General features: G+C 44.1%; 1 protein-coding gene and 1 long non-coding RNA gene across 2 annotated transcripts in view; one reads left to right on the top strand and one right to left on the bottom strand.

The window, feature by feature from the left end:
- Positions 1-7,424, bottom strand: part of INPP5F (inositol polyphosphate-5-phosphatase F) — a 112,043-nt gene extending 104,619 nt beyond the window's left edge. The window contains exon 1 of the mRNA XM_053583903.1: positions 7,161-7,424. Coding sequence (XP_053439878.1) covers positions 7,161-7,257 — 97 coding nt within the window. The 5' untranslated portion in view covers positions 7,258-7,424. The remainder of the gene's footprint in view (positions 1-7,160) is intronic.
- A 151-nt stretch (positions 7,425-7,575) lies between these two features.
- Positions 7,576-9,974, top strand: LOC128581901 (uncharacterized). Its single transcript, XR_008378942.1, has 3 exons — positions 7,576-8,045; positions 8,563-8,767; positions 9,629-9,974. It is a non-coding gene; the product is annotated as an uncharacterized LOC128581901 (long non-coding RNA).
- The last annotated feature ends 6,793 nt before the right edge of the window (positions 9,975-16,767 follow it).

Here is a 16,767-nt window from a genome sequence, read left to right as displayed (position 1 = left end):
TTTTTTTTTTTTTTTTTTTGCAGTTTTTGGCCGGGGCTGGGTTTGAACCCACCACCTCTGGCATATGGGGCCACCGCCCTACCCCTTTGAGCCACAGGTGCCGTCCCAGATCTAATGCATTTAAATCCCCATAAAACCACGCCAAAACGAGGTTAGGCTGCAATTCTGAGAACGTACTCAATCAATAGCACAGCCAAACTAGTTTTATTTTCCAATAGTCTAGCGCTATCTGCAAATACATCAACTGATCTTATCATAAATCACAAGGACAAAAATTAGCAACAGCAACCTTATTTTACATAAGGGCCAGTTTGGGAAAAATAAAGATGCCTATGGGTCCTGTTTATTTTCATTCGAAGAGAACAGATTTATTGACTCCCACAGGCTTAAGGGTTAGATTTCACCCTTCACTGAATAAAATGAGGATGAGAAATTAGCATGGCTTTCTTTAGGTGACGAAAAAGGCACTGTTTCCTAGTCTTCTGTTTTCATGTTCTCCATTTAATCTTCCCAACAAGCCCTTTGTTATTAAAGCCATACAAGGTAGACCAGGGACTAGAATTACTTCAATCCGTTCAATAAAAATTTTACAGAAGACCTGCTGTGGACTGGGTGCTAGGGATATGGCGATGAGTCGAGTCCTTCTCTTCCCTATGCTAGGGCCTTATTAGGCTGGGCAGGTGGAGGACAACAGGGCATAAACCACGGTGCGTACCAGTACAGCCAGGTCCTTTGGTTTCTGATGTACAGGCACCTTGGTTTCTGGCACCTACTCTAGAAGGACTTGATACTGCCTCTCCTCTGGCCAATGGCCTCTGCTGGCCATAGCCTGACCAGAACACACAGCCTGGGATTCTACAAAGGTTCTTCCCTTTGTCGAGAGTGGTTGCCCTACAGGCTTTTCTCCTCCATTGCACCCTCCTTGACATGCTCAGAAAGGAAGCCCAAGAAATTGGATCTAGGGCTTCTGCAAAGCTAGACTGAGAAAGGCTTCAGGTTGCTTATCAGTGGAAGAAACAGTACATATCAATGTTTCTGCTCAAAGATCTCCCCTATATCCATTCCCCTCCCAAACTGCAGATGTTCCAAAAACTTAAGAAGAGAAGCCTGATAAAGTGACAATAGCTGGAAAAACTTCTAATCAATCTATTATATGATGACATTCCCTGTGACTATATAAAATAATTTTGCAAGAAAGGAGCCAGGGGCTTGGCACCTGTAGCTCAGGTTAGGGCGCTGGCCACATACACCAGGCTGGTGGGTTCCAATCCAGCCTGGGCCAGCTAAAACAATAATGACAACTACAACAACAACATCAGCACCAACAAAAAAATAGCTGGGCATTGTGGCAGGCACCTGTAGTGTCAGCTACTTGAGAGGCTAAGGCAAGAGAATTGTTTAAGCCCAAGAGTTTGAGGTTGCTGTGAGCTGTGACGCCACAGCACTCTACTGAGGGCAACCTAGTGAGACTATCTAAAAAAAAAAAAGAAAAGAAAGGAGCCAGGGCAGGCACAAGGTCAAAGAACAAACCTGTTATCCTATTATTGGTCTTTTCATGCTATATAGGTCCTTCACCGTGCTTGCTTTGACATTGAGAGTCTACTTTATTCTCTACACAGGCTACACCGAAATGATTAGGATAGCTAAAAATACATTTCAGCTATTACCCATGAAAATACAAATCCTACAATTTGGGGGTCAGGAAGATAAAAAAGTTTATAAAACATTTTTCTCAATATTGAGAAAAATCTGGCCTTGGACTCACATTCTGAGTTAGAAGCCTGGGGCTCTCCCTCATACTTCATGTACTTAGGAAAATGTCTTCTCTGTGCCTCAGTTTCCTGATCTGTAAAATGAAGATAATAACCCTCCACCTGAGGTTTACTGCAGGAATAAAATGAAATAACACAAAGGGCTTAGAAGAGTGGCTCAGAAAAATGCTCAAAAGCTATTATGAGGGGTAGCGCCTATGGCTCAAAGGAGTAGGGTGCTGGCCCCATATGCCAGAGGTGGCGGGTTCAAACCCAGCCCTGGCCGAAACTGCAAAAAAAAAAAAAAAGCTATTATTAGCTGCTCAATCTCAGCTGACAATGTAAACAACAAAATATGCACAAAACTTCCCTCTGTAAAATCTGATTCCAAAAATTGTCACGTCACCTTACAAAGACCCTGTCTTTTATTTTTTGAAGCTAAGGGGGAGGGATAAGTCTTTTCTATCTTAAAAATGCATCCAATGTGTGGATGCATAAAAATAAATGTACATAAAAATAAGTGTACAGGGTGGCGCCTGTGGCTCAACGGGTAGGGCGCCGGTCCCATATGCCGGAGGTGGTGGGTTCAAGCCCAGCCCTGGCCAAAAATAAAAAAAAAAAAAAGAATAAAAATAAGTGTACAGACCTATTCAACCCAACTGCTAGCCTGTTAGCAATATAAAACATGATGCAAAAAGTAGTACAGGATATAAAACTGGTAAGCTTGAAGACATTAAGAAAAAAATCTGGTTATTCAACGATAAAAACTATGATTAGAAAGATTTTAAAAATATATTTAGTAATTTCTTTTGGTAGTCGTAATTGATGTTTTAATCAAATGCTTTATTTATTTATTTATTTATTTATTTATTTTTTGTAGAGACAGAGTCTCACTTTACCTCCTTCAGTAGAGTGCCATGATGTCACAGGACTCACAGCAACCTCCAGCTCTCGGGCTTCCGCGATTCTCCTGCCTCAGCCTCCCGAGCAGCTGGGACTACAGGCGCCCACCACAACGCCCGGCTATTTTTTGGTTGCAGTTCAGCCGGGGCTGGGTTTGAACCCACCACCCTCAGTATATGGGGCCAGCGCCCTACTCACTGAGCCACAGGCACCACCCCAAAAGCTTTATTACATTTTTTTCATGGTAACTTGTGAATTTTTAGTACACTCAATCTTTAAAAGAGATAAAGTTCAAAATCCTTTGTGAAAAGTAAATGCCAAATGACACAAAACTCTAAATAAACTGAATACAGTTTCATAAAAAATGATGTCTCAAAGAAAAATATTCCGTGTGGATTTCAATTTCATAATGATAATTTCTCATTCAAGAAAAGTTAACTTCAAATGACACTGTAAAAATAATTTCATTATCAAAAATTAAGAACAGGTCTTAAGCAAGACACCCATCTCTACTAAAAATAGAAAGTGAGGCAAGAGGACTGCTTGAGCCCAAGAGTTGGAGGTGAGCTGTGATGCTCTATCCAGGGCAACAGCTTGGGGCTCTGTTTCAAAAAAAAAATTAAGAACAGGAAAATTTATCATGTTTCTCTAAATTCTAACCGATAGCTATTATATCCTCCAAAAAAAAAAAAAAATTCACTAGTATTTCTCATTCAGAGTATCACCTTTCTATATATAGCTTATATGCTTAGGAATGCTATATATATGACAGATGCTCTGAGATCATTTTGTGGTCAGTCTCAGAATAGAACGAGGGAACACACGGCAATAAATTATATAACACTGTCATATCAGACAAAGCCACAAGGACTAGTGGAAGCAATTTTAAGACTGCACAGATAAGACCATATCACTATTCTCCAAAAGAATTATATTTCTTTTTAAGTCTTTAAATTACAGTTCTTATCCTCAGATACTAAACTCTACTCTCAGGAGATTAAGAAATGTTTATACAATGCTTTATCATTTTCCCTGCTAGAAAATAAAATGAAATAGCCTAAATATGTATCTCTGGTGGTCATTACCTTGCAATAAACATGAGCATCTATCAAAAAGCAGAGCCATGTATGAATACAGACTACTAAATACCCTTTTTTAAAAAAATAGAAACACCAGAAAAATAACAATATTCAGTTGTTACACTAGAAAAAAAAAAAAGGCTGAAAAACGTAAACAATGTTCAACATAAAAAGCAATACCACAAAGATTAAAAAGAAAAAGATGATACTACAGCAGACAGAAATAGAACCCAAGTGGAAGCACAACTTTCCTCCTATTTTCTCACCCAACTGGACAGAGATTTTCTGCCTCAATTAAAATATAAAACAGGGACTAAAATGAGTAAGCATAACAACATTTTATTTTTAATGCAATGATATTACTGACAGGAAACTTGGACTTAAATTTGATACAGCTCAACTCAACCAGAACACTTTCCCCGTCCTGAGCCCACAGACGTCTAGAGCAGCAGTTCTCAACCTAGGACTCCGGCATTAGGAAGGTTAAGAACCACTGGTCTAGAGACACCAAGATGAATAAAGAATGGTCCCCGCCTCAGGAACACTGTCCACTGGGGAAGTAGACAAACTACTATTACATGACAAAGTAGTATTACAAGTGAAGTGTGTACTAAGTGTAGAAAGTACCTGAAAACACAGTAAAGGTGGCTAATAATCCCACCCCAGGGATGAGTGCTGACTGAGCAGAGGGTTGGGTAGGATCTGAGCAGGGTCTTAAACTAGGCAGGAAAAGGGGCTGACAGTAAGAGACATTCCAGGCTAAGGAAATGGTTGTTTTAATCTTAAATAGCATCATTTCCTGATTCTTCTGATGTCTCTAGGAAAAAAGAAAACTCTGTTTCAGGTTGTTCAATAGCCACAAATGTAAAAACCACGATGCCCACAAACTCTTCTGATCTTCTAATACTGCTATTTGGAAAAGCAAAGGACTTGGCCAGTACCTACTCAGTTGAAGAACCCACAGGAAACAATGAAAGATTTTAAATGCTGTCACTACAAACAACAAAACTTGCCATAAAAGCAGAAGGAGTAAGTCCAATAAAAAGAATGTTAAATGATTCCAAATATGGAAAAAGATCTGAAAAGCAAGATTCAGTTCAAATGCCATTATTAAATAGCCATCATTTAGAAAGGCTCTTCAGTCCTGGACAGGATAAACTATGGTATAGTCAAGTGCATGGCATTCTGTACTCACTAGCCGTACTTGAACACCTAAAGATCAAAACTGGTTGTTACTTCTGAAATAAAATGGCCTCTTCCTTAGAGTCTAGATTTGTGGTCTACCTTAGTCTGTGGTCAGTTACATACTAAAAAATGAGATTAAATTTAATTGCAGTGGCTACAGCCATTTTATTCAGAAAAAAAAGTTCTGATATAGACTTTGGAAAAACAAACAGCAATCCAAACCACAAAGCTTAATCCAAAACCCAGGCCCAGGTTACCCTTTATAGTTAAGGAAACTGAGGTGCAGAAAAGTTTGTTCTGTCAGATGAATTGGAGATGAATTCAAATTGTATCCAGCTCATAGCCTAAGCTTTTAGAATCCAAACAGTTGGCTCTTCTGACAGCCTGAGAATTTTGCAAACTACTTCAAACTGCACTGAAGCCTTACCCAAACTTTGGTGGGTGGGGAAAGAATTGCCAAGCAAAAGGTCAAATCAGGAAAAACAGAAAAGAATGATAAGAGACTGGCAAAAATTAGCTTATCTTCAACAACTTCTGTCCTAAGATGTCAAGAACTTTATCTGGGTGCAGTAGTTTCTCCTCCATCCTGAAAAAGAGGAACTAAAATGTTATAGCAAGAAAATATAGCCAGAGCCTAGGAAAAATTAGTAAGTTTTCCTTCACTGTTCTAGAAAAGCAACCAGCAAGCCTCCATAAGAAGGTGGGGGAGGGGAGACCAGAGCAGGGGTAGGGCAGGCGCCAGTGGCTCACGCCTATATCCCAGCACTTGGGACACCAAGGCTGGTGGATTGCCTGAGTTCACAGGTTCGAGACCTGCCTGAGCCAGAGTGAGACACACCCCCCCATCTCAAAAAACAGCTGGGCATTGTGGCAGGTGCCTGTAGTCCCAGCGACTTGGGAGGCTGAGGCAAAAGAATCACTTGAGCCCAGGAATTTGAGGTTGCTGTGAGCTATGACACCATAGCACTCTACCAAGGGTGACAAAATGAGACTCTGTCTCAAAAAAAAAAAAAAAAAAAAATGGGGGGCTACCAAAACGGTTCTGGAGTCAAAGAACTGTCTATCTGTGCCCCAACTCTACTGTGACCTCAGGCAAGTACTAAATCTCTCACACCTCCGCCCTCACCTGAAAAAAAGAGTACTGCCACCTGTTCTGTGAAGTTACTGTGGGCAATGGTAATAACTTATTACAGGGCCTGTTCTGGGAAAACACCCTACAAGTGGTAACAAGTTGTGGTCTGAAAACCTCATTTGAACCTGTTATACTTTTCACTTCATACCACATAATTCTGTTGTCTAGTTGCATGTAAGAATTACTAGTAAATTAGAGATGCTCTGGCTATTTCTTTAAAGAACTCTATTCTCTCACTTTTCCTCAAGTGAAGGATCTCTGAGTGATGAGGGAATAGGACCTACAAGCTAAAAGGGGAGACTCTACCCAGGCCCCTCCTAGAGAAAAAAGGACTGTCCTCTCTCTGAAGGACTGCTCGGTTAAATGCGCGACTGCAAACAAATTTTCCTAAAGCAAGATAACTTTTGTAGACTTAGGCCTCTCCTAGCAGCTTACATGACTTCCAAACACTGGCCCACAATAATTTTGTATTGCACAGTATTGAGTTGCACACAAAAATACCTCAAAATTTTACATTGCAACAGTTTAATTGTACTGCAATATTAAAATCAAAGTACTTTGAGTTGGATGCCTATAAGGTAACCATAATGAAGTTACACCTTTAACAATGAGGATACCGGGAACACATGGATGTCAACAGGGAGTGGGTGTCCAGCAGAGCACTCGACTGAACTGGAGCAATCCCTTGAGATCCAAATTAGAACCCATAACTTACCTGGAGGACATGTAAGAAGCTCCTCCAGGGTGAAAGAGGCCTTTAAGGCCAAGTGCACCTCGGTGGAACTTTCCGTTTGTGGGGAGGTGTACCCACACACACCTCCAACCCCTGGCTTGAGCCCGGAATCCCCAAGTTCCCCGACCCAGACTGTGGGCGCTCAGCGCGCCGGAGGAACAAGGGTCGTTAGCCTTTCCCGCTCTGCAGAGGGGCCAGGGCTCGGCGCTGCCCGGGGAAAGGCCGGGGCTCCCGCCCGTCAGGAAATCATGACAGCCCGCGCGCTCGCAGCCCGCCGGGCCCCGCCTCGCCAGGCCCGCAGGCGGCTTCTCCGGGCAGAGGGGCCCGGCCGCGCCCCCTCCGCTCCCCGCGCGGGCCCAGAGCGCCCCTGGCCTCACCGGGTCGGAGCTGGAAGCTGCCGTCGCGGCGGCTGCACCACAGCGCGCGCTCGCCCTGCTGCAGGATGTAGTGGTCCTTAGCCTGGAAGAGCTCCATGCCGGCCCCGCGCGCAGGGGGAGGCGGCGGCTGGCGGGGGGAGCACGGGCGCCCTCGTTGGCCGCGGCCGGCGGAACCCGCGCTCCAGGGAGCAGCGGGGAGGGAACGCCCCGGGGTCCGACCGGCCGGCGGAGAACGCGCCCCGGCGCGGCGGCCGTAGAGGCCTCTCCCCCGGCTCCTCCCCTTCCTCGGCTCCTCCCTGACCCCTCCCCGGATCCACCCCGGGCCCCTGGCTCCACCCCGACGTCCCCAGGCTCCGCCCCGAGCCCCGGTCCCGCCCTCTCCTGCCTCTCTCCCGCCTCTTTCTCCTTTCGGCTCGCTCTCCCTACGCTTTCCTCCGGCTTCTCCCGCTCTCTCCTCCCGCTCCGCCTTTCCTTCCGCACCTCCCGCGGCCGGGCCCGCCTGGCCCCCGCGCGGTCTCGGGGCGGACGAGCCCTCCTGGGACCCTCCCTCCTGGCCGGCAGGTCAAGCCTTTCACCAACCCCTACGGAACTCAGGCCGAGTCCCTACATCCGGCCCCACAACCCTTCCTCCCGCTGACCTGAGCAGAGACCCTGAAGGGACAGCAGGAAAACTGGACCCACCCGGCTGGGCGCAGGGCTTCGTCCCCCGCCAGGCTCTCGGCCGAGCGCAGGCGTCGTCTTTGTCCTATTTCCGATTAGAATGGACTGTTGACACCAGCAGGCATTCGATAAATACACATCAACAACAGAAAATACACGAGTATTAGCAGCACAGGGCTAAATAGATGGGGAAGTAGAGATGCTCCGTCTTCCGAATTAAGCAGGGTGAGTCTGAGACCTCATTAAAAAGCTAGTTAGTGAAGGTTACCTTGGCGAGGGTAAGATAAATGGAAAACTTCTTGTGGAAGGAGTCTTTCCTAAGCATCTCTGAGCTCAACTTATCTTGAAAAACCAGAATGGGTTTGGGGAATGAGGCCCCCAGTCCCAGGCCCAGTTTGGGTTCTGTCTAGCTGGGTCATCTAGTTCCTTGGTCTCAGATGGCAATTGAACTAATGACCTTTAATTACACTCCCAGTTCTACAAACCAGTTGAGTCTTTTTACTCCTATCTCCTATGGTCTCTAATGCCTGAGCAAAAATAAGAGAAAAAGACTAGATAGGGACAAGAAAAGGGAGGCAATACTTTCTTTTTTTTTTTTTCTTTTTAGTAACAGAGTCTTTCACCTATGCTAATGTACAGTGGCCAGATCACAGCTTACTGCAGACTCCAACTCCTGAGCTCAAGCAATCCTCCTGCCTCAGCCTCTTAACATGGCCTTTTTTATGTTTTTCTTTCCCTATAGAGCCCATGTCTTGTATGTTGTGCAGATTGGCCTGGAACTCCTGACCTCAAACCATCCTCTTGCCTCAGCCTCCCAAAGTGCTGGGATTACAGGTGTAAACCGCCTTAGCAAGCAAGGAAGCAATACGTTTAACCTTCTGCTCAAATAAAAGTGAGAGAGCACAAAGAAGGAAAGATTTCCACATGAGTAATTATTTCAACCCACGGTAATTTCATTATTGAATTTCCATAGCACAGAAAGTCCCATGACAACAAAATGTCTTCAATCTTTTCTAATAAGTACCATGCCTCGGGCTATTCAGGCATCTCATCATAAGGGTCAAGGGTTTGGGGGTGGTGGTTACGATATCAAACTTTGTGATGTGATTTGGACAAAGAAGGTAATGAAGATAAGTTTCAGTGAAACCATCAGTTTCAGATTTATTGTTGAATTCAGCCATATGTTGTCTTTCTTTACCAAAAATGAGTAACAAGAAATCTTGCAAAGACAGAATGTCCTGCAAATTATTTCATTGTAGTTTTGATGAATCGCACTGTTGGATGTGAGGGAAACAGTGCTGTTGCAACCATTTTAAAACAATTAATTAGTTGATTGAAACTTTCCCTTATGTTTCAGATCAGTGGTTCCAAGCCTGGTTACCGATTAGAAACACTTGAGGAATTTTTCCTAACACAGCCATGCTTGGAGTGCAGACCAATTAAACCAGAATTTAATTGGGATAGGACTCTGGCATCAGTATTTTTTTTTTCCTAAGCTCCCAGATGACTCTGATGTGTAGCCAGGGTTAAGCACCACTGTTTTAAACAAAATTAATTAGAAAAATCTGCCTGACAGCGTCTTATGAAAAAAACACTGGTCAGTCATTAACTAATACTATTGTATGGGGCTGTCTACCTATAAATGAGTTAACAAGCAGAGTCCTTAGGAGACAGGAAAACATGGAGAGATGTTCTTGTAATCCATCTGACCCAAAGGCGCACTGTTCTCTCCCTCAACCTTCTCTCCCTGCTTGCTTGCCTTTGAGGTGGGCATAGCCCTCGCCTGGCTGAGCAGAATGAGTGAAAAGATGTCACATCCCCAGTCTTCTGCCACAGCTGCCCTGCCTTGCTCCCGCTATGGACTTGCTGAACCCTGGACCCTGCAGCTTCCTCACTGTCTGGCTGGCAGCTCCGTCCTTGGCCTGTGGCTACCTGCCAGCCTTCATCACCCTCTTTCAGCTTCCTAATTCAAAGTCCTCCTGTCCTGCTATCATCCAGGTTATAGTAGAAAGTTTATGTGATGCTGCTCAGGTTTTTAAATATGGATGACTACGGTATATATTATATAGCTTCTCTTACATGTATGATAAACAGGGTGTCCATAAGGTTCGTGGGCAATTTACAATGTAAAACTATTTTCCTTATTTATAATATTAAAACAGATGATCACTATGTGTTCTGCCAGTGTGAAATCAATGAATGTGAGGCAATGTGTTCACATAGTTAAATTAGACCTACACAAATAACAATGGTAAATATCCCCACCCTGATTATTGGTTTGGCTTTTCAATGTCAAGTTGATTATCTCTGAGGTATTGAGGTAGACTTTGGAGTATTCCAGTGAAATTTGACTTTTAACATCATCGCTCATCTTCAGTCAACTTGTCCACAGTTTTGTATGTCAACAAGAACTTCCTTCAGTCATGTCTGTGTACAAGAAATCTTTGAAAGGAGAGCTTATATATATACAAATATGTATATCTGCCTATTAGGAGGCTTCTTACTTCTCAGGTCAGCTGTTAACTTTGGGATTAAGGGACCAAGACACTCACAAGCTACAATGATTAATTTTATGTGTCAACTGCACTGGGCTAAGGGATGCCCAGGTGTTGTTAAATAGTACTCCTGGTTGCATGTGTGAAGGAGAAGAGGTTAGCATGCATATTGGCAGACTGAGTATAGAAGATCTGCCTTACTGGTTAGGGTGAACATTGACTAATCTTTGAGGGCCAGAATGAAACAAAAAGGCAGAGGACAGACAGATCTGTTTTCTCTTGGCATTGGGACATTCATGTCTCCTGCCCTCAGATGTCTCAGCTGCTGGTTCTCGGGCCCGCACACCTGAACTGGGACTCACACCATTGGCTTCCCTGGAGCTTGGGCCCTCGGGGTGGGCTGGAACTAACTACACCACAGGCTTTTCTAGTTACTTCTCCAGGTGGCAGACAGCAGGTTGTGGGATTTCTTAGCCTCCATAATCTTGTGAGCCAATCCTCCATGATAAATTGCCCTCTGATACCCATTTCTATTTTACTGGTTCTGTTTCTCTGGGGAATGATGGGATCAGAATGCAAGGGACTGAATATTTATGTCCCCCTCAAATTCATATGTTAAAATCCTGTCAAGGAGCTGTTAGGAAGTAGGGCTTTGGGGAGGTGATTAGCTCATTAATGCCCATACAAAAGAGACCCCACGAGGTCCCTTGCTCCTTCCACTATGTGAGGACACAATGAGAAAACAGATGCCCATCTATGTGCCAGACACTGATCTGATGCCAGCACCTTGATCTTGCACTTCCCAGTCTCCAGAACCGGGAGAAATACTTCTATCATTTATAGGCCTCCCACCTCTTACACGGTGTTATATTGTTAGCCCAAACAGAGTAAGACACAAGCCAAATGTTTACATTTGACCAGTCTCAGCCCAATTTCCTGTGGGCTTGTCTACCAGTAAACTTGAGCTACCTCCTCACATAACCTCATCAAAGACAACCAGAAATCGTAATAATTATTTCTGGCATTTTGACACGTACATAAAATTGTTCAATTGAGAAGTTCCATAAGAAGGAATTTCCCTTATAAGGAGACTGTCATGTTGGTATAAAAGAGAGATCACTTAGTTTAATGTAGAAGACCACCTCTTCTCCACTTCTATACTTAGGGGGTTAGTAAGTAATGGCTTTTTAATTGCATGGTCTGATAAAGTTGTCAAGGACCCAAGTTATTGTTTAAACTAGCTATACTTATTCCTTTGTGTGTGTGAGAGGGAGAGAGAGAGAATATACTTTCTGCATCTAATATATCTTCTTTCTCCTTGCAGAGGTAAAATAATTAGCCTTTTAGTGATAATTTCATATTTGTCTACAACCAGCTGTCTCTCACTTCCTTTCTGTTATGCATTTGTTATTCAATTAAAAAACAAAGCAGAAACCCCCAAAAAGATGGCTTTAAAAAATCAAGTAGCTCTTCAGAGAGAGAAAGAAGGAGGGAGGGATGGGGAAAGGAAGAGCAGAGACAGGGAAGGAGGGAAGGGGGATGGGGCCTTGGTGTGTGCCACACCTTTTAGGGGCAAGATAGGATTGTAAGAGGGACTTTACCTAACAAATGCAATCAGTGTAACCTGGCTTATTGTACCCTCAATGACTCCCCAACAATTAAAAAAAAAAATCAAGTAGCTCAAAATAAACTAATTTGGGGGGAAAAAAGATACACTGTTAGAAAAAGTCCCAGTTGCAGAGTAATATTTTAAAAACCCACTGGACTTTTATCTTTTTTTTTGAGACAGAGTCTCAGTTGCCCTGGGATTGAGTACCATAGCATCATAGCACATAGCAACCTCGAACTCTTGGCCTCAAGTGATCCTCCTGCCTTAGCCTCCCAAGTAGCTGGGACTACAGGTGCCTGCCCAGCTATTTTTTTAGAAACAGGTTCTTGCTCTTGCTCAGGCTGATCTCGAACTCCTGAGCTCAGCCGGACCACCTACCTCCTATAAGGGGTTCAGTCTAGGCCAGCATCGAGGTTAAAAGAAAAAAGTCTAGTCTATACAACTAAAACAATTTGAGAAAACACAATCTTTTGTGTGCATTTCTCAAATACTATAATGCCCTTTGTACACTTATTTAAATCTTATGTCTTCTTTTTTTCTCATCATTGTCTTTGTATAACACAATTACTCCCATATTGTTCCTCTCAAAACTCCAGGAGGCTTTTCTCTCTCCAGCCTCTGTCCAGCTTTTTGCTGTAAAATACAACCAAAGCACTCAGGGCTATTTTTTCTGGCAAGGCCTGACCTTCTTTGGAGGGTGGGAGGGGAAGAAACAGCACAAAGCTAAGGTAGGAACCTCCCTAGCTGCGGTGGGAAAGGGGAAACATCAGACATTGACCAAATCAAGTACATCTCCTCAGCATGATCAGATTTCCCCCTTGGGATTCAGTAAAAGTATTTTCATTCTGAATGGAAACAAAATATGGCTGTAAATAGCTTTATTTGGGGTCTAGAGGGTGCAGGCAGGTCTCAGGACCTTTCTTCCTCTGTGATTTCCTGATCAGAAGTGGAGAGCGTGATTCACAGGAGGACAGCAAGTTCCAGGGGCTGGTGTCCACGGCAGAGAGGGGCAAACACTGTGTCTGAAGCGATTCCCCAGGGCTTCACTAGTAGTCCACTGTTTACTGCTGACCCAGCCTATTTGGAGAAAATTACTTACTGTTCTGCCTATGGCTCTGGGAGCTGAAAAATGCAAGGTGGATGGAGAGAGACAGGTAAGCAGGATCAGTGCCCAGAGGCAGGCAGTGAATGTGGCCCCTGTGGTCTTACTCTCCTTTAGCTGCCCCAGCCTTGGTAAGGAGAAGTGTTTGCCAGTTGTATTTACACCCCTGTCACCACTGGCCACAGTCCCCTGGGTCCCAGCCCCACTTCCCTATTAACAATCAGATGTTCTTGGGCAAACTTCCCAACCCTCCAAGGTCACTGCTCCCTTTACATGGTTTCCAGTCTCTACATTTATCTCCTAATAGAAGAGTGTGTATGTGTGTGTATGAAGTGGGGATAAAATATAAAATCTTTCGCACAAGGCTGTCAAGATTCAATGAAGTAAAGTCTTGGAAAGGCTGTCCTGAACTATAAAGTGTTACAGAAATGTTAGTTGATACTTTTTCTTAAATCTACTTTATGTATACAAACTTCCTCTCCAGATTCATTACTGGATGGATCCCTAACATCATCATGTTACTATATATAATATATATACACACATATGTATATACGCTATGGAAACGTGGACCACACATGCTTATGATTCGTGTGTTTTAGCTCAGATCATATCGCCAGGCAGTTGCAGGAATAGGCATCCATCATACAACAAGGTCATGTCGCCCAGATTTCCCAACAGAGACGGAGGATTTGCCCTGAGGCTAAAGAAGCTTAAGATTCCAGACTTCTTGATTTCATCCAAAGCCCTAATTCTGTATTCATTATTTTGTGTTCTTTCTAAAGAGGTCTTTCCTTATTGGAAAAAGCTGTAGGCGCCACAGTCCTTGCCCCCAACACCAAGATAAAAGAACAGAAAAGGATTCCGTGCCTATTCATCCTCTCCTCTTGTTTGTCCTCCCTGCTTTGATCTTTCTCTCGGATCATTCCAGCCCCTCCCCGCTTTGGACTCAGATATGTTTTCTGCTCCCTCCAGTTCTCTGATCCACTAACCGTCATGTAGCTGAATTCACACACACACACACACACACACACACACATCCGCAGGCATTTCTGTTAGGAGATAAATTTAGAGATCGGAAACTGTGTTCAAGGCTGGCACCATTCATCCCAATGACTCAGACAGAGTTATTCCCAGTTCACGTGGAGCCTTTATACTGAAAATAGAGCTGGGAAGAATCCTTGATTCATAATGCTAGGGTTATAGATTTTCCAGGAGTGGATTCAAAAGTGCTATTAATAGGAGAAGACTGTTTTCATCATGTGATGTTAGACTGAGGAAGAAAAGCGATACTCAGTGGCAAGGTGTGCTTGCCTTTGCATGATGCAGAAGGAACCTGTCCATAGGCGTTCCTGGTCAGGCACTGCCTGGAGGCAACAAGGCTCTACAGTCCTCCCCCAGTCTGTAGGAATCCAAGTTCCTCCAGACTCCAGAGCCACCAGAGCTGAAGTGGGAGAGATCACAGGACACTTGAGGAGATAAAGAGCAGGTCCTTATCTGCTCTTTACCCCTTCCTGCCGGAAGGGCTAAAATTTTCCAAGGTAGGAATTGGGAAATGTCACACTGGAAAGTAGATTTAAAGGGAATGGGAGACAGACAATCAAAAATTGGGGAGATAGAACTGAGAAAATAGGGAATATCCATTCAGAATATTCTCTGACGGCCTAAAACAGGAGGCCTCGCCCCACCCTACTCCCACCCTGAGTGGTATCAGCAGAAGAGTTAAGTTAGATGAATATAGAGCTTCTGGCCCTACCACGGATGGCTTTAGGCTACTTAACTGACATTTTAATGAATGCCTGTAGTCAGCTGAATAACATCTCTCAAAGATATAGGAACCTGTTGACCAAGCAAGGTGGCTTGTGCCTATAATTCTACCACTTTTGGGAGGCTGAGGCAGGAGGATCACTTGAGGTAAAGAGCACAATACCAACCCCAGCAAGAAAAGTTGCTTGCCCAAACCTGCCTCTACAAAAAAATAGAAAAATAAGCTGGGTATACTGGCATGCGCCAGGTACTTGGGAGGCTGAGGCAAGAGGATCACTCAAGTCAGGAGTTTGAGATTGCAGTGAGGTTGTATAATGGCATCTCTGAGCTCTAAACCAGGAGACAGAGCAAGACCTTGTCTCAAAAACAAACAAAAGACATCAGGAACCTGTAAATGTTACTTATAAGGAAAAGGGGTTTTTGCAGAGGTGATTAAAGATCTTATCCTGATTACCCAGCTGGGCCCTAAATGCAGTCTGTGCATCTGTATAAAAAGGAGACATAGGAATATTTTATACAGAAAGGACAAGATAAAGTAAAGACAACCAGAGATATGAACAGGCTGGTCTTGGAGACAGGCCTGGTGCAGCCACACGCCAAGCAATGCTGGCAGCCTCCAGGAGCTGGAAGGGACAAGGAACTGATTTTTGCTTGGGGCCTCTGAAGAGCCCAGGCCCCTGCTGACACCTTGATTTTGGCCCAGTGAGACTGATTTTGCACTTTGAACTCCAGAACTACAAGAGAATTAAAGTGTGTGTGAGAGAGAATTTAACTATAATTTCCATTTTATTTTTTTCCAAAGAATTGTCTTTCTTCAGTCCTCAAAGACTACTCCTCACATGGGCTTTGGTGGGGTCGTGGGGTGGCACTTGCAGGTCTAAATTGGGGTGGGGGCATTCAGTCCTTGCAGGCTTCCCGAGAACAGTTCCTGATCACCTTCCTGTGAGTGGCACAGCTCACACAGTTGCATAGCTTCACACAGAACTTGAAAAGCACGTAGCATCCAAGACACTCACTTCAGAAAAGTTCCTGACAGCTGTGGCCCCCAGCCTGTTCTGAAATGTTGTACTTCTTTACAGCTTTGTCTTTAGGGACGTATCGGGAGCAGTCCCTGTGGTGAATTGACTGCGCATGGCCACGGCCCTTCTTGGCATCTTGGAAGTGAGGATGCAAAAGAGGAAAGTAAGTTGTTTTAAGCCTCCACCTTTGTCCTAATTTGTCTGGCAGCCTATCCAAATTCTCTGTGTATTTGGTCCAGAATCTAGCCAGATGTGGTGATGGTTACTTGATGGCTTCCCGTGGAGAGGGCCTATGGTGCCAGGGCCCTCCTAACATACATGGGACTCTTATTAACTTGCTACGGCTGCCGTACAAATGATCACAAATTTGGTGGCTTAAAACAACAGAAATTCGTACTTTAACAGTTCTGGAGGCCAGTAGTCCAAAATCGAGGGGTTAGCAGAGTTGATTTCTTCTGGAAGCTCTGAGAATCCATTCCTCACCTCTTGCCTGCCTTCTGGTGGCTTCTGTGATTCTGGTGTTCCTGGCCTTGACGTGCATCACTCTAGGCTCTGTATCCATCCTCACGTGGATCTTCACATGGCCTCCTCCTGTGCTTCTGTGTGTTTCCTTCTTTGCTGTCTCTGATGAGGACATAGCTCTTTGGATTTAGAGCTCATCCTAATCCAGAATGATCTTGTCCTAAGGTCTTTAAATTAATCGCATCTGCAAAGACCCTATTTACAAATAAGGCCACATCCACAAGTACTAAGAATTAGAAAATGCACGTATCATTTTGGGGAGGGACACCATTCAACTCACTATAGGGGCTAATGTCCTCCCCATATACACACGCACTCTTTGTGGAAGGAGAACTCCAGCAGTCACCTTCCCAGCTTAATGAAGACTTAGAAAATTGCAGCCACTTGCCTACAATCAGGCAGCAAATTTCTGACAACATCATTCCTCACACAA

Source organism: Nycticebus coucang, chromosome 3 (genome assembly GCF_027406575.1).
Source record: "Nycticebus coucang isolate mNycCou1 chromosome 3, mNycCou1.pri, whole genome shotgun sequence".
Classification (NCBI taxonomy): Eukaryota; Metazoa; Chordata; class Mammalia; order Primates; family Lorisidae; genus Nycticebus; species Nycticebus coucang.
The sequence above is the reverse complement of the archived record's forward strand: the minus strand, read 5'-3'. Positions and strand labels throughout refer to the sequence as shown.